At 37.6% G+C, this 19,348-nt stretch overlaps 1 protein-coding gene across 10 annotated transcripts in view; it reads left to right on the forward strand.

The window, feature by feature from the left end:
• LOC124112910 (transcription factor SOX-13-like) overlaps positions 1–19,348 on the forward strand; it is a 251,830-nt gene that overhangs the window by 210,115 nt on the left and 22,367 nt on the right. For all 10 annotated transcript variants that reach the window (XM_046473097.2, XM_048386281.1, XM_048386282.1 and 7 more), the window contains one exon: positions 290–329. In XM_046473097.2, the coding sequence (XP_046329053.1) occupies positions 290–329 (40 nt within the window). The remainder of the gene's footprint in view (positions 1–289; positions 330–19,348) is intronic.

Genomic DNA, 19,348 nt, shown 5'->3' on the forward strand with positions numbered 1-19,348 from the left:
TTATTTATTGTGGAAATGTAGATGAACTTTTTCAGTGACTCGCATACAATGACATTAGTGGATTTTGAGTATTCAAAGAATGTTTTGTTTTGCAATTCCTTAATATGATTTACACTTAATATGTCTTTACTCGTATTTTCCCTTTTAATTGTTTTTCTGTTTGTTTATTATTATTGTTGTTAGCGCTAGTATTACCATTACAATTATTATTATTATTATTGTTATTATTATTATTATTATTATTATTATTATTATTATTATTATTATTAACATGTCTCTTGTGTTTCAGGGCCACCCAGCTCCCCCTGGTGACGGCTTCGGACTGCAAGGTAAGCATTAGCGAGATACATCCTCATCATCCCCGCGAATTGATGACAACTTCATTTTGCATTGTTAGCACTTTTCTCTCTCATTCACATCATCATCATCATCATCATCATCATCATCATCATCAGGCCTAGTACTTTGTCCCTCGTCACAGTACAATGCATGGTAATGCACGACTTGTGGTCAGCCTAGACATGAGCGGTGGCTGAGACTGTATACTGAGATGGTCATGTAGCCATGCTGACACATCCTTCAGGGGTTCTATAAAGAGGAGTCAGTCAAGGAACCAGTGGCCATTGCTTGGTTGTTTTAGTAATGGTAAACAGAAACATCATCAAATCAACTACACCCTAAACCCCAACTCCAACATGAACCCCAACCTCTAAACCCCTAAATCCCACACCCAACAGCAACTTCAACCTCAAACCCCAGCCCCAACAGTATACCCAATCTTAAACTCCAACTCCAACTCCAACATCAACCCAACCCCAAACCCCACACCTAACAGCAACTTCAACCTTTAACCCCAGCCCCAACAGCAACCCCAATCTCAAACTCCAACTCCAACATCAACCACAAACTAAAACCCCACACCTAACAGCAACTTCAACATTTAACCCCAGCCCCAACAGCAACCCCAATCTCAAACTCCAACTCCAACATCAACCACAAACTAAAACCCCAGCCCCAACAGAAATGTTTGACAATGACGTGTCTATGTCCTTTCAGAACTTAACACTAGCAATGTTAGATTCTATAATGAAATTATTGTCAAACTTTGATTTCATGAAGTCAACAATGACAAGTTTATTTCTTACTTCAACTTAATTGTACAGTGGAGTTTGAATTTCTATACAACCCTGGGAAAGTTTGAAATTTACTAGGAACCCAAAGCCGTACTTTATTTGTTATCAAAGATGGTGTTATTGTGTGGAAGTACCCTTATTACGTTGTATCCGGTCTCTCATCAGGCCGTAATAAGACCTGAAAATTGATTAAGTGGGATGTAAAAAATGCCACTTGAGGCCATAAAGATTGTTTGTTTTTTATTGTTTTGGAAGAATACAAACTGTTACTAGCGGAGTGGCAGACATCGTAGTTTGGCCCTCATTTGACGCTCCCTAGAAGGATCCGCTGACTGTAATTGGTGCATGGGTGGAGACGCGGCACGACTTCTCCTTGTCATTTGAGAAATAGACTTTTCCGTTTGAACACAAGAATAGGTTTAAACCACACCAAATAAATCAGTTGATATTTTTTCACTAATGTGAGGAATGGAGGGTGATTTCTGGTTGAATTGTGGTAGAAATTGTTTTTGAAAATGTTTGTATTTAGCTCAGTAGATGTTAGTGATGAGGTGTACCCTTAGTTTATGTTTGATTATTTCCTGTTTTCTTTGCTAGGCGGATATGTAGTATGGGTGTTTTCCTTGGCAAACAATTTTAGGAGCAGAAAAAGAAACGAGTTTGGGCTCAACTGTTTGTAACTTAAATTTAATAAGAAATGTTATCTTTTGATATGGAAAGTTACAAATTTAGGTTTTCATAACTATAAATTTATAATAAACTTAATAAATTAGATTTTGAATAACATTGAAATAAGGAAAATTTGAAATTTCAATTTTCATAGTTAGATAAAGCATCAAACGAAATATCAGCAAAATAATTTTGGAAATGTATAGGTCATAAACTTTTTTAATCATATCTTGAATTCCTGGCAACAAGAAAATTGGATACATATTTACTTGATATTGTTTTTTAAAAGCTGTAGGGGTATGTATGTTATATCTCATGAACAACACAAATTAAACAATATGGTTGCATCAGTTTCAAAGGAACTCCAGCAACAGAAACATTTTTTTAACAGTAGCCTGTTCCTGAAAAAAGCATGTTTTATATCCGGTTTTGGCTATAATATTGAAGGAGATAAAAACGGCATGTCTGGGAAATATCTATGATGGCCTCGCCTCTGTATTATTTATCTCTAATTGATGCAGGCTGGCCTCTGTTATAGGTTACAGGGGGGTTCTGTGAATGCTGATTTCTATTTTGATAAGGGGGCACCCTGTTGTGTTGATTATTGAAGAAAATAATTCCCTTTCTTCAAGAAAATATTAAAGCATTAAGGCCTGATTATGGCTTCGTTTAATTACCATTTATCTGTGCAATAACTGTCAGGGAGGAAGCCTGAACTTCATAGCCTGGCCCAGAGTGGTTCACAATTGACTTGGCTGTATTTTGTATACTAGGCGACCACTGAAAGGCCGTTTGGTCTCTGTCCGATTGTCTTAATGACGTTAATTAGCTTGATAAGACTGCCCCCTGTGGACAGAAGCTTTATTACCCCTTGGAGAAGGGCAGATAAGCCCTTCAGCTGGTGAAAAACTCCATTATAATCTGTCACTTGGGCCTGTCACTTGAGTTAGAATAGCCTACTGTCTGGACTGGTATAGGACAAAACCATTTCACGCCTGTCTTGTGCTACTCAATGTGCAAGAGCGTCAAGACTTGAAGTTAATTGCCTTCATCTTCAAACTTACTTACAGAATACAATTAGAAACCATCCATAGTCACAATATGACATTGCTCGATAATGAACCCAACTCTGGTACAGAGTCTGCTCTGGAGGGGCACTAACAAACACGATCATGCCACTAGGGGCACTACCAAACAGGATGATACTGCTAGGGGCACTTACAAACAGGATGATGCCGCTAGGGGCACTAACAAACAGGATGATGCCGTTAGGGGCACTAAGACATAGGATGATGCCACTAGGGGCACTTACAAACAGGATCATGCCACTAGGGGCACTACCAAACAGGATGATACTGCTAGGGGCACTTACAAACAGGATCATGCCACTAGGGGCACTAACAAACAGGATGATGCCACTAGGGGCACTAACAAACAGGATGATGCCGCTAGGGGCACTACCAAACAGGATGATGCCGCTAGGGGCACTAACAAACAGGATGATGCCGCTAGGGGCACTAACAAACAGGATGATGCCGCTAGGGGCACTACCAAACAGGATGATGCCGCTAGGGGCACTAACAAACAGGATGATGCCGCTAGGGGCACTACCAAACAGGATGATGGTGCTAGGGGCACTAACAAACAGGATGATGCCGCTAGGGGCACTTATAAACAGGATGATTCCACTAGGGGAACTAATGAATAGGATGATGCCAGTAGGGGCACTAACAAACAGGATCATGCCACTAGGGGAACTAACAAACAGGATGCAGCTGCTAGGGGCACTAAGAAATAGGATGATGCCACTAGGGGCACTAATAAATAGGATGATGCCACTAGGGGCACTAATAAATAGGATGATGCCACTAGGGGCACTAAGAAATAGGATGATGCCACTAGGGACACTAAGAAATAGGATGATGCCACTAGGGGCACTAAGAAATAGGATGATGCTACTAGGGGCACTAAGACATAGGATGATGCCACTAGGGGCACTACCAAACAGGATGATGCCACTAGGGGCACTTATAAATAGGATGATGCCACTAGGGGCACTACCAAACAGGATGCTGCTGCTAGGGGCACTAACAAATAGGATGATGCCAGTAGGGGCACTTATAAATAGGATGATGCCACTAGGGGCACTAACAAACAGGATGATGCCACTAGGGGCACTTATAAATAGGATGATGCCACTAGGGGCACTACCAAACAGGATGCTGCTGCTAGGGGCACTAACAAAAAGGATGATGCCACTAGGGGCACTTATAAATAGGATGATGCCACTAGGGGCACTAATAAATAGGATGATGCCACTAGGGGCACTAATAAAAAGGATGATGCCAGTAGGGGCGCTACCAAACAGGATGATGCCACTAGGGGCACTTATAAATAGGATGATGCCACTAGGGGCACTAATAAATAGGATGATGCCAGTAGGGGCACTAATAAATAGGATGATGCCACTAGGGGCACTAATAAATAGGATGATGCCAGTAGGGGCACTAATAAATAGGATGATGCCACTAGGGGCACTAACAAACAGGATGCTGCCACTAGGGGCACTTATAAATAGGATGATGCCACTAGGGGCACTACCAAACAGGATGCTGCTGCTAGGGTCCTAAGAAACAGGATGATGCCACTAGGGGCACTACCAAACAGGATGCTGCTGCTAGGGTCCTAAGAAACAGGATGATGCCACTAGTTGAATGTGGCTATGTGTTTGTCTCCTCTGCATCAGATTCCGGTAAACACTATCAGATCAGATAACGTGTAGGTTCTTTCCTGTGTTTCTGCCTGTCTGCCATGGTCTGTCTGTCATTGTCTGGTCTTCAGTTCAGGCCTGGCTGTCATTGGTTGACAGATGGATATGATGTTGTATACACAAGGCACTGTTTCTGCTCTCAAACACTGACTGGTGTAATTGATGATTGTTTCATCCTATTGGGGTGGATGTTGGGGGGGAGATTTCTGTACCATACATCGGCTGAAGGAACATTGTCATAGGGGAGTCGATGGCCACTTCTTGCTACGGTGTGTTGAATCCCTCCCCATATCTGGATCACTAGAAGGGTTTCAGATTCCCTGATTGGTTCCAGTTATGATTCTTGGCACATCAGCATCATGAGTCTGTCACTCAGTCGTACTCATCAACAACCTGCTTCACCTCGGGCTTTCATCCATCATTCAAGTGATGTGCCATGATTTTACTGAAATACAAAGCCCGCATTAAACTATCTCACTGGCTTACAGACGAGCATTGTTTGAATGTTGTTCCCAAACTCATTCCCTCAAAATAAATCTAATTGTTTGAACTTCCCGACTCCGGTATCACCTGGAGGTCATTAAGAGGATACTACAGCTAACGAGACCAAGTTCCAGTTAATCTCTCACCTCTCCCTCCTCTCCCCCTCTTCCCACTCCCCCTCCCTCCACCCTCCTCCCAGTGTTCATCTGATGCTGATTATCCAGCAATGAGGGTTAACTGGACAGAAAGGCACTTCAGTTTAAACAGCACCACAATCACACGATTGTTGCAACATGTCTGCAGCTAGGTTGGTACTCCTCTTACACACTTCTGATTCAGCCATCTTGCTTCTATTACGGAAATATAGTGATCTCATGCACATGCCTTTGTCTTGTGTAATAAACTACATCACTTGTTTATAGACTGGACCAATTCCGGAATCGTTATAGCATCTTATCTGGTAGTTGTTGCCTTTATTTGTGGGAATGTCCAGATCACGTTTCATCCGACTTCCTTCCTGCTCGAAAAATCATTGTGTAGACAGAGGTTTGAGCGAAATATTTACCCGAGATGAATCTTCAGCCCGATAAAAACATCTTTGCTGTATGAATCAGGTTTCTAGTGATTTTACGATAGTTTTATTGTTGGTAACGAAGGCAGTTGGTTGTAAAAGTAGTTTATTTGAAACCATGACAAAACAAACATTGACGTAATTTCAGATCGTAAGTGATTTTATAACAAGAAACTTTGGATGCAGACTGGACGTTGATGGTGAATGGAAAGTTGTCAAAAAATCTTTTCGGAACCAAGCGTCTTTTACTGCTTTGAAAATAAATTTGCGGGATCGGCACAACAACAAACATGATCCAGTCTGTTATAAACATGTGACTTACGCTCAGTCATGTGAAGGAATCGAAACTCGGCTGTCAAGATGATCGCAACACTTTCGGCCCGCTTCCGTTTTACGACACAATATAGAGTAGGGTTCCCTCAAGCATGTCAAACGGGGGTTTAGCTTGTACCAGGACTTGGAGAGCAAGTGCTCGCTCGGAGGAACGGCATGCATAATACTTTATTTGGTCTTCAAGTTCATTGTCAGCATGACAATTATGACCAATATGGCAGCCAGCCTTACTCTAGTAGAATACAGGGATCGTCATAAAGCTGTTCATCTCATAAGAATTAATAAATATGTCCATGATAAGGGCTGATATTCAAATCTTCTTGACCCTTTTCTGGATGATTTAATGTAGATGTTTTATATTGATTGATATCCATGATGAGGGCTACTATGTAACTGACATCGGCCCTTAATATGGGCAGATGTAATTAAATAAGGGATTAGTTGTTTTGATGACCAATGAATATTTTTCAGAGGTCTTTGACCAAATTTCTTAAAAATCATGATGAGGGCTGTTATGTAAATCGCAATGGGCCCTGATATGAATATCAGACAATAAAATTTAGACAGAAACAACCAGAAAATGTCTGAGTATTTCTCCTTAGATTTCTAAGAGTTAATAAAAGGCATTGCATCATGTTTTTGTTTCGATTGTATTTGATCTCTTTCTGCGAGAAATTGATCAGAAAATACACATCCACGTATGATGGTGAAAGATTATTGTAGAAATGAGTAGGTCTTGTCAAGTGTCTTTGATGAGGAATTATTCTCCTCCCAAGAGTGACTTTAGGTGACCTAGATAACAGCTCTCCTGTAGTCAACTCAATCAGATGAAGCTGAGAAGGAGATGAGTTTGGCTCAATGCCAACTGAAGCAGTCATTAATATTAGTCATGAGGTAAACAATATATAAATGACAATGTTGTATGACATTATTATTAAAAATATATATATATAAGATTTTTATTATCTATGTTTGCATGTCTTATTGAACTTTAATAGTTTATGTATTAAGGTCTTTAACTGTATTAAGTTTATGAATTTATATGCACATTAATATTTGAGATTTGTTAATTTACTGAACATTGTACTTGTAAAAATTATTTGGGTATTATTTTGTAATTTTATATAGGATATAGGATATAACATATTTTGGTAATTGTTTAATAGTATTAATCTTTTAGTTCTTTGTGTAATAATTGAGTTTTATTCATCTACTAAATATTGCATTATTAAATTTTGTTTTGCAATTCTTACAGGGTTTTTTTTTTAGAGTTTTTTTATGTATTGATAATTGAGTTTTTTTAAATACAAAGTGTTGTAATTGTAACATTTGTTATTCATTGATGTATATTTATATAATTGCAAAACTAGCATATACTAGCTGCTGGTAATAACTTATAAATAAGGGAGTGCTTAATGGAGGAAGAGCTATATATTTTGAAAAATTCACACGTTAGATTAAGGAAGGAGGTGATATGTTCCTAACTACTTCCTATATATCAATCAGATTATGACTGGTAGCAGGAGGGGCTTAGTGTCCATCATCACCTAGCCCCATCAAATATTATTCCTTTGGTTTTATTAATTACAAGTACATTACAACTTTGGATTAGCTTTACAGCTACAAACATAGATCAATTTAATTGCCATCTTCATCTCTTATTGACCAGTTCATTGCCAATCAAGGGTTAACGACCCCTGAAACCTTGCAAAAAACTAACAAAATATTAACATTCCAAAGGCCACAAAATCTCCCTAATGTTGTGCCATGGCGCTAAGGTAAGGGTTTATGATCCTAGCAGGCTATGGGCACTGAAAAGTTAAATGTCTCAGAACAGGTGAAAGATTTCTTCAGAAGCAGCCATAAAACAGAGAACTGGTAAACACATTACCTTACACATGGGTAGATCCAAACATTTTGCTTTGCTTGCAACATGCAGACTTGTCATATTTCATTAAAAAGGAGATTCCTGCATTCTTGTCTGTGATAGAAATCTCCCGTATCGTTTTTCTCTTTTTATTTAAAAGATAATGAGAATATATTTTGAAAAATATCTTTCTTTATCTTGTTCTCTTTGAAATTTAGTTTAATCTTTGTGGGATTGTGAATAATATTTTTACTTTGAATCATGAAATGATAAAAGAACAAATGTGAAAGTAGTTTTGTGATTTTCTTTGAGAGGTGTATATTTATTATATGGCTTGGTATTCAAACTTTGTTAGGACATGTATGTATTCATACAAAACAGCAGTTTGCTTTTTATATGTCCCACGAAATGTCGAACTGCCTCCGTGGTCTAGTGGTAGAGCGTCCGCCTGGAGAGCGGAAGGTCCAGGGTTCGATCCCCAGCTGCGTCATACCACATTCGTTAAAAGACGATACTTGTTGTTACCCTGTCTGGCGCTCGGCATTAAGGGGCTAAAACAAGGACTGGTTGGCTCAGAGTCAGTATACTGTGTCTCTGTGTGGTATTCATGGTAAACAATTACCATGGCACTATAAGTCCAGACTAGTACAAGCAGCCACACACACACACACACGCACACACACACACACACACACACACACACAAAGAGGCCTTTAATATTTGGCTCCCAAAATAAATGTTGCAGTTAGGCTCGGTTTGTTCAAGATATAACATTTATGCTGTATTTGACAGGAGAGTCAGAATAATTACAGCACTAGAAGGGTACCCGGTAGGTTGAATAAATAGAGGCACATTTTAAAAAAAGATTCTTGTGATTTGAGTCAACAAAGAATGAATACAAAACAAGAATACAAGTTTTGTTGAACATCATATACCAAGTTATCTATCATTCGTACAATCTCTGTCATGCCTGCTCTGTGTTTTCCTGTAATACTGGTCTAGGAGATGAACCAGTCAACTACAACAGCGATTCCTTTGCCCAGATGAGACAGCAAGCAGCTCCACCTATGACAGGTTAAGGATTGGCGTATTGTTTGTTCACATTCTTGACTGCCTGTGTTGAATGTTGTTCGTCCATATCACATCAGAGGACATGTAGCGAGACAAAGTTTTCTCCAAAAGAGGGCCAGCAAGTTGACTTTTGTCGGGCAGGTTCTTCCCCGAAGCGTAGTGAGCGGACGACACTGGCAACAGTAGCATGATCAAACACGACTCCCCACCACCTTAAGGGCAGACGGACATTTCTCTTCCCTCCTCCCTATCTTGAGGGCAGACGGACACAAGTTTTCCTTCCCCGTCCAATCATTTGAGCAGACGGACAAAGCAGAAGTCAACATTCCTTTCTTACTCAGTCAATGATCATTGTCCCAATCAACACCTCTATGTCCTCAAGTGTGTGGTGAGATAGATTACCATAATCGGCCATTAAGGATTAGGGCACCCTCCAGATGAGGATTAGCAGTTTCCAGGAGTGGACTAACACAACCTGAGGTCACCATCAATCAAACGAGAGGTCACATGGCTTTGTGCCTCAACACCGAACATGGTCAGGTATCTCCATCACTTTGTTGTGGTCATGTTCTTGTAGGAGGCGGGGTCCTCAAAGTGGTTAAGGTGATGTAATTAATTACCCATTGTCAACCACAATCAGGTATATCATAGGTAGTGTTCTGCTTGGGCGGCTTCACTCTTTCTTTGATTTGTGGCGTTGAGGCTGGTGGTCATTCATCTCCTGCCCCGAACGAGATCCTTTGATCTGGGTATTGCTTCAGGGTACCTCCTTCATCCTCATTGAAACAAATGCATCCTCACCTTATGTACAGGATTTAATAACAATTATTGCTGGCTTTTGATTAACACCCGTCACTTAATCACTTCCTTGGACGGTTGACTTCCCTGTGTACAGCATGTAGACACAGATGGCCTTCAGAACTTATTAGACAGTAAATCTGAATTTGTAAAGTACATATGACATAACAAAATCATTTTAGTCACAGAAAAATATACAAAAGTCAAGCGGCAGTGTCTGATGGGAATTTTGAAATACAGTCAAAAAATGTTGGTCGAACTTTTATTTGTTGTACTTACGGCTTGAATTAAAAGCATGGTCTCGTATTCCTTTTTTATTTATCATTTTCGGTTGTGTTGAAGCTCGGATAACTCGAAGCATTTATGTAAGTCCCTTTAATTTCAGTGTTTGACTGTGTCTTTCTCAACTTTTGGTTAGAAAAAAATCAGCACAATTTCATTCTTATTTCTTCTTTGAAAAAAAATCAGAATATAAAATTAGGATAACTTGTGATAACCAACTATTGAAGTAAGTGAGAGTTATCTGTCCTTGGTCAAGTATGTACGAGCCAAAAAAAATGAAGAATAAAACTTTTAAAGTGTATGAGCTTTTCACATGAACGATATCATTAATTCTTCTGGGATCCTAAGTTTTGAACCAGTTCTTTGTTCGGACCTGCATTAGGTGGTGGGTTTATGTCATAAACTATATTTTGCTTATATGGGAAGTAGATTTAAGAACTTAAAAGATTTTGGGCAAATGTGTATGGAAGAAGGTTCTTTTATGTCTCGAGTATTTTATTGTTGATTTGTTTTTTTCTCTTGTTTAAGGTTTCAAGTTATAGTATGACTGCATGCAGGTGTTAAATGATAGCTTACTTTGCTGGCATGTGATGATTCAATGAGTGAACCCCTCACAAAGAACATTGTTTGTTTGAGAGACAGTCGGTGCACCCACTTCAAGGAACATCTGACAAACGTTTTGATTCAAGATTGATCATGCTTACTACCAATTCTCCAAAGTTTGTTTAAAAAGTAAAGAGGAACGAACTGCGAGATACCAAGTGCCTTTGAAGCGAGACAAGAAAAAAAATGTATTTACAGAATAAAAAGAATTGGAAGTAATGATAAGAGAGCCTGTGTATGCAGAAGTGAGGTTAGTTTCGCACAATGTCTGTCTTCTTGGAGCATCCACAGTGTATTTGGTGGATGGGACAGGAAGTTGGGTTTGTTCAAAACCAGGAATTCTTGAACTTGTGTGGAAGCGGAGTGGGTCACAGAACATCCGTCTCTTTTATCTGCGATTCTTCTCTTTGTACTGGGGACCTAATTACCCCCTCCACCCCCCCCTGCACGTCCCCCACCCCCTACTTTCTGTGCTCTCTCTGTCATCTCTCACCCACCAGCTACATCTGCAGCAACAGACTAAACTGCCCATCGCAACATCACCCACCATCAGCTTATCATTAAATACAGATTAAAATAACTGCTACAGAGCTTGCCTTTGTCACTGTTGATGAACACTGGGGGGACTTCACAAGATTAACTGGGGTGATGAACAGCTGAAATGAAGTGAATCATGTTCTCTCAAATATTGAGCTTGTAGACATGTTTACTCTATATGGCAGAAAACTATAGAAACAGTTTGGTAAATATAAACAAAATTATTAAAAATAAATTCCAACTAAATTGGAATGTAAAGAACAATCACTACATTTTCATTATGTATACTTGTTAATTTAATTATTGTTAACACACTTAGTTTTGAAATTCACTCAAGGCCCTGTTTTCATGGCAAATGAGAGTGGTTCATTTAAGTACAATTTTTATTCAAATGAGAGGTTGTGTTGGTATCTGTTATAGCTTAGTTGAGATGAAATAGTCTTTGATATTGATGAGACGAAATGCAAGTTTTTATTAGTAACTATTGAAGCTAATTGCTGTTCACACATGGGATCTTAGAACTGATAATTAACCATTACCTGTATCAAAGGATTTGACGAGGTATAATAAGTATACTGTTCCTGTACAACAGCTTCTAATTCATTTCAAACGTTTGAGCAAGGTTGTATGTATGGTGTGCGGATAACATTCCAGAAAGAAATTCAAAATCATTTTCAGGCGTTAGAAATTCTGTAAAACCACAAACTACTTTGTTGATGTTTTCATGAGGTGTTAATTACTTCATTGATGTATTTTGCAAAAAATAGTTTGAAAGTTGTACAGAAACTAGCCTCCTCAAGTGTGTGAATTTCATGTATCTTAACACAAATCTCAAACTTCTTTTATTATTTTGTCTTTGTTTTTCTGTATTTCAAATTAAGTTTAAATGAAACTATGATATATAGGACAAGATCTTCTCAGAAATTATCCATTTTTATTAAGCTGTTGTTTTAATTTGGTTGTTTTTTTCTAATGTAAAAAACAAAAGACAATTTCGGCTGAATGATACAAAGATGGCTGCATGAGAAGAACATCTCTGAAATCATCCATGTATGTCATTGCCAGGATGTCAAAGAAGTAGAAATGACAAATATTTCTCCACAGAACATGAGGCAAGTTTTGTCAATTACCTTCACATGATCCGTGTCAAAGCGGACTACTTTCAAAAGCAGAGGTCGGCCAATTGTACAGTAAACTGTCGTCAAACTATCACAGATCCCTTGTTTATCATCTGATAAATATACTTCTGAATGTTGCAAACAACGAAATCTTAAGACCTTTGTCATAAAAAATTGTCTGATCTTGTGAAGACTGAAATTCCCCATCTAAGTGTTCCGTGTTGGGAATTTACGAGATATGACAAGTTGAGAGTGTGAATTGCTCGGCTTTTCTCACCCTTCTAAAGTTCAGGCCAATATTGGACAGTGGTTGTATCTTTGCATGTGGTTTTTTTCTCCTGAAATGAATCCATTGCATTTTACTCGTGGAATAGTTTTTATTCTATTATGTTTTATCTCGTCAGGTGTCATGCAACTCAAATAACTAGCGATAAGGACCAAGTAATTGGTACATGACCACTGGAAGTTTATTTCTTTTAATAGAACAATTTCAAAATGCAGTCAGTCTTGTAGTATTGCTTTATAAATCTAACTCCCATGTTGCTGGCTTGCTCTGTCAGCTAATACAATTTACAATCTATTTGCCTATTAGATCAAACAAATATTGTCAGTTCTTAGTTTCTTGTGGACTTTAGGCTAATAGTGAGTCCTACTTTGGATATATACAAAGAAGAATGATAAGAATTAATTTTCTAAGATTCTTATAAAATTGTTCAAAGTAAAAGTGATTATTGTAAGCATATGCTCTCAATATTTTCAATATGTGTTATGTTTTAATACCTTGAATATATCAAAAATCGGGAATTTATAACAGACCTGAAATATTTTGTAAAAATATTTTCCTAGCTGGATGTGGTTTCATTGGCAGGTGAATTGGGCAGTATTATGAAATATTTTATGATGGAGTACTATATATTTAGTTTGGGTTAATAAGGAGTGGTATGCCATGCATCTTTCATGTGGATTTTGCAATGACAGACTTAGTGTTTTTATTCTAGAACATTGTAATTAACTTCATATCAGGTGTTGGGGATTTTAACAAAAATGAAATTAATAGCCTTGAATTTGTTGCTCAAATCGTTATTGGCAGAATAAACCGCTACAACTGGTTCCAGACTGTTTTTTTTCGGGCATCTTTTTCTGCTGACTACAACGTTAATTTGCCTGCTTGTCAATCCACTTTGAAAGAAATAGCAAAAACAGTCAACTTTATGCCAACACTGTATAAATAGAAATTGATAATATTTTGAACAAGATTTTGTTCCAACCTTTTGTCAAAGGATGTTAGATCTAGGATATTTCTGACGAATGTCAAACTGGTATGTGGCGTGTACAATTGGAGTAAGGAAAAAACTTAATGTCGGTGCTCATTTTGGGGAGAAAAAAGTTTCAACTTCAATTTGCGGATGTGAAAATGGGTAGATTATAGCGAAGTCGAGTAAGTCATCATAGGAAGTCTCCAGCGACCCACAAAACAAATATGTCAACTTTTCCTTTCATTCCCTCACATTATAAGTGTTTTATGCACATGGTAAGTGCATCTTGAGGAAATTTCCTTGTAATGTAAGATTCCTGTTGAACTTTTTTGACAGGTGCATCCTAATGATGTAGTTTTGAAATAATTTTAATCTTGTTTACAAAACTGTTGCTCCTCTTTAAAGCTGACACAAGGGACACGTAATCATTCGTCCTCAAATTGAATTTGTCTATTCAAAGACTTTTTCTTTTGATTGTATGAAGACAGAAATGACCTATTGATGGCCCTAGGGATGTAAGCGAAGCCGCCAAACGTCTACAAACAGGCCAGGTTCAAGCAGTAACAGCTTGAAAAAACTCAATAATGAAATTTTGATAACGTGTAATAGGGAAAAAATTGAAAAGAAGCTAACTTTTTAAACACTTTTTGGCCAGAAATCTGTTTTATCAGTCTTCTATATTCAAGAGGTAGATGTATCTATTTCAATTATTTATGACTTGTTTATGAGTTTGGATAATAATTAAGAAATTGTACATGTTTTTAGTGTATTTATTTCAAGTTTGAATATTTTTGAAAATAGTTGGAATTGAGGATTTAATAAAAAGTGTATTTTTCTATTGAGTGTGGGGATAGTTATCTTAAATTGGAATTAATTGTTTAAGAGCAGTAATGTGTGACACAGGGCCTTTAGGCATGTGCTTATATCACAGTAATCCACTCCTCACTATTTCCTCAGGGATGTAGCAAGCGTGACCAACAAGCCCAGGGGAAGTTTTCATCAAGTTAGAAATGTGGTAATTTAGTTGTAATAGGTGTCAGGTTGCAATAAGCTATGCCACATGAGAGTGGGACCTTTGACCTAGTGATCTGTGATTGGCTGATTTTTCTATAGGTGCAGTAGAGTCTGGGAGATCAGGGAAGGTGATAACAGACTTTATTACTTGATTATAGAAGGGGAAAAGGATTAAAGAATTGACGCTTTTGACACTTGATTGTAAAATTATTATTTGACCATTAAATGATGTTTGACATGAAAGAAAGATATTAAATAAGATAACATTGTAGTTTTAGAACATAGGCACATACACAATTTAATTATTTATTTGAATATTTGGTAATTATTTTCAAAATTCTTTCAAAAAGTTATCACTCCTGCCTTTGACAGCTGTTGTGTAGTATTCACACTTTCCCATCAAACTGACTCCTTTTCCTGCCTCAATGCCATTAATTAACCATGTGCTTCTGTTTATCCTGACTGTGATAAGAACACAAAGCCCAATCACTGGCCAGCTTGAATAGGCCTCTTCTGTTTCTTGGCGCTGTGAAGACAATCTCCAAGAGAACAAAGAGTACTTATCGTACTTGTATATAGGGAGAGTGCTGTATCTGGATTTTGCCCAAAGGAAGGGGGGAGAATCACACAGACACCTGATCTTGTGGGGTGAGCTAAGACAGCCTTTGTCTTGTTATCACCCGTGTGATGGTAATCTACCAGCTCCAGCTCGCTACAATGGTTGCTGGTAGCACTCCCGGCTCTTATTGGGTCAGTCCTTTGTCTCCTGGTAATCATCCAGAACGTTGTATTGTCAGAGGGAGCCTTTAAGCGAATTATCATCAAGCTCATCATACCTATTGTCATGTTACAATGGTATAATATTATCCTTGAGATTATTTTTATAGTGTTATAGATTGGATTGTAACCATAGGTGGTTTAGACACAAACCCGCAGATTTTGTGGAATGATTAAACAACATAGATGTATTTATACATATAAACACGCACATAGTCTCTCTTACAGACCCTGATACAAATATATATCAAATACAGCCCATGCAAGTCTATAATATTTGGCAAGTCTAGATTACTGCAGTGTCAGTATCTGAAAATGAAGAGAGTCTCTGGGCTCCCTTTTATAATATTTTTATTAAGATAATTGAACTGTTTTTTTCAGTACAATATGTTCATTTCAGAGACTAGATGTTAGTCTAACACGCACATTGTGTAAGTGCTGGTTTTAATTTTGTTCAGATGGGATATAAATGTGTTTGTTAGCATGGTGATGTCTTTGTTGAGAGTTTTACGGAATGTAAACTAAAAAGTAAGTTTATTTGTGAGATAACCACCCTGTGGAGTGGAGATTACACTAATGTGTCAATTCCTTGGAAGGAAATCAGCCAAAGTGTCAGCTGAACTAAATATCTAATTGGCTGACTTGATATCTACTTCCTATGGCTGCAGCAATCTGTTGAATGTGTGAGAATTTTGACAATGTGCTCTCTACATCACAAACCCACTACCACGTCATGGTTAATTACTGTCAGTATCCGAATTCACAGTTAATTATCACGCCATGAGTCACAAGTAACACTTTTCATTATAAATACAAAACTTGTTTACACTAACACAGGAAACCCTAGCCTTAATACAATGAGCAACAGTTGCTAATCTATGCGAAATTCGTAAACACAATCACCACATGACAATACCCCACTCTGTCCCTCCCCCTACACTCCCATGGGGCCTCCCTCCCAAAGCAACAGTAGCCAGTTAGGTAACTCCATATGGTTTTCATTCCCAAGGGCTAATGGCTTCCTTCCTTGCCGTTGTCTGGGACAAATAGCTATTGTTTTCCCCCTCTGGCTTTTGTCTTTGTGACTCGCTCCGAACAGCAGCAGCAGAAGCGAGGAGACTGCCCTCGGGAGATAAACAGGAGGCCAGATAGGGCTGGTTGAGGGAGACAGGAACATCAGTACTGTAAACATTGCTGACTTCACTCCCTCTCTCATTCACGTACAGTTCATTCAGCTTCGGCAAGGAGCCACTCTGTCAGTTTATACACTGCCCTCTATGTGGCTGGACTTGTATGCTGTGAGCCTTCACTAGTGTCTTACTGCTTGAAAGATCTACCAATGGGTGAGTTGTGTTATGTTGTGTAGTCGCGATGTGTTAGGGTGAGTTACTTGATGTAAGGTCACTGCTTTTTTGGAAATGGGTGAGTGTCGATTTTGATTATTGATATTTTGTGTTGATGACAGATGGGTTGTTTTGTTTGTCTTATTTACAGTTTGGATGTTGTGATGAACTGTATTTATTGTGTCGAGTACTTTCAGTCTTAAACTTACAATTAGACACAAACAATGTTTACACCATAACTTTGTATGGTATTTTAATGGTACCTTCAGATCAATGGGTTTTTTTTAAATTATCATGAATAATAACACAGTGTCTATGTAATGTAATATTTTAAAATGTACATCTATAATTAATAATAACAGTATGTGTGATGTAAATCGTGGTCTAGTCCATGATACACCGTCAACACATTTGTCATAACCTCTGCTGGCTATGTATAGCCACAATGATTAATTTTGAAAACTATGATTAATAATCACAAAGTAAGATGAAAGGGCACTGAAACAAAAGCAAAGGAAGATGATTGTGTAGCCTTCGTTGAAGTAGACGATTGCCAGTTGTACGGGGTTCATAACGGATTTCCTGTTCCAGTATTACCATAGCAAGATAATGTTGACTATTGAAGGGATAGATGTGTCACAATCGTGCATTCCTTTGATCTGGGTCTGTGTGGGGGTCATTGGGCAACGGTTATGACTTTTACCAGCTATTGTTCACAAATGCATCCTCTCTACCAGTAATACTGCATCCTCATATTCATCCTGTACCTGTTGATTGTCATGATCGTCATGCTTGATGGGGATTTGACAGCCAGTAAGTTCATGCTGATTGTTTGGTGTTTAAGTAAATACTTAAGAAAAGATAGAGAATAGAAAAGGTGGAAAGTGGAAGGTGATTATTTAATGTTTCCGTGTAGGGGTGCTAATGAGATATCACTGTGATTATTGTGTCAAAGTCTATCTAAATGTGCATAAGCTTCACTGGCGAGAGAGAATTAAACACAAATATACCTGTCTGGGTGATACGGTTTATGTTTAACATTGTGATGGATGCATTAAACAGTGTCTTATGTTTTAGAAATGTGCTACAAACTTGAATCTTTAACCTCTTTTTAGTATTATTTCATTGTGGAACTTGTTCAACAAATTGATTAATCTTTGAATGGTGTCTCAGATTTTTTTTGACAAAAGAACAGAATATTCAATAGATTCTTTCACAAATTAATGCAATTTTCAACATTATTACATTATTTTAGATAAAGATAAAAATGTAGATATATTATTTACAACTTTATTACTTTCATGAGAAGGCAGACATTGTATTTTCTTGTTTAATATTAATAACAAGCAAACACTGAAGTTACTTTAGTGAAATTAAAATAATTGAAGTTGATGTGTGTGATTGAAATTATGTTTTAATCTAATATCCCTTTATAGTTTGGTTCAATACATTATTCCATGAGTTTTTTTTATCGACATCAAATCAACCGTGAAATGTTTTACTTTTTCTTGGCATTGACAGAGAAATCCATGAACACAAGGAAGGAAACTGGTCAGTTTTTATCTTAGAGAAATAATTTAATATACTGACTCACAATGAAAAGGCATTATTGACTTTAACTCGAAGGACAAAAAACAGTTTGGGCAGTAAATATTTACTACCACGACACGGAATGATGACTGGATGACAAAATGTTGTGTTTGATTATCTCATTATTAATACACAGAACAACTTGATTTGATTTTATGGCCATTTTGTTAAATAATACATAAGTTTGAATATGCCTTTTCAAAGTGTTTTTGTACATGTAATGCTTATAAGATTTGGTCAGGTTTAAACACATACATTAATATGGAATGCAGATAACATTTGGGTCAGTTCCAGGAATATAGAAATACATTAATATGTAATGGTGATAACATTTGGTCAGTTTCAGGAATATAGAAATACATTAATATGTTATGGTGATAACATTTGGTCAGTTCCAGGAATATAGAAATACATTAATATGAAATGGTTATAACATTTGGTCAGTTCCAGGAATATAGAAATACATTAATATGTAATGGTTATACCATTATCATGACACATTTCAGAGGTGATTACGTGGCTAAAGAGCCGGCTAAGTTAGGGCATGTTTACAGTTAAGCATGCAGGAGAGAGACTGTGAAAGTCATCTACAATGTTCAACACTGACACTTAAGGCCAACTTGGTGTTGTGAGTGTCAGTGAAGTGATTTACAGAGGCTGTGTTCGGCTGCTTTTTGATGGAAAGACGACACATTGAGCAACAAGTACACAACTTACAATGCCGTGCAGTTATCGTTGTGCTGAGGTTTTTACTGGCGAGTCTTTAGCTGTATGAAATGGCTGTCTGTTTTTACCTTCTTTAAGATTTACAGTGTGGTGTATTCCGCCAAATTTACATGCTTGCTTCGAAGCTGAGATAAATCTTGCAACTAATTTTAAATTTGTGATTTTCTTGTCAAAGTTTCAACTTCTTCTTACTTTTAATTTATGGGTTGTTTTAATTACGATGAAAGAAGCGGGATGTTTAAAGCAGTGCAACAACTGTAGACGTCTCAACACATGGCATCCGACTCGGTGATAATCATTATGTTCACGTTATCAGAGGTAGCTCACTTATATATGTATTTGATCGTCAGTTGCTAACCAGTGTTATAGGTGACCCATGTCTTAGGGATGTTTTGAGCTCTTTTATG

This window comes from Haliotis rufescens, unplaced genomic scaffold (genome assembly GCF_023055435.1).
Source record: "Haliotis rufescens isolate VD_foot unplaced genomic scaffold, xgHalRufe1.0.p SCAF_6, whole genome shotgun sequence".
Lineage (NCBI taxonomy): Eukaryota > Metazoa > Mollusca > Gastropoda > Lepetellida > Haliotidae > Haliotis > Haliotis rufescens.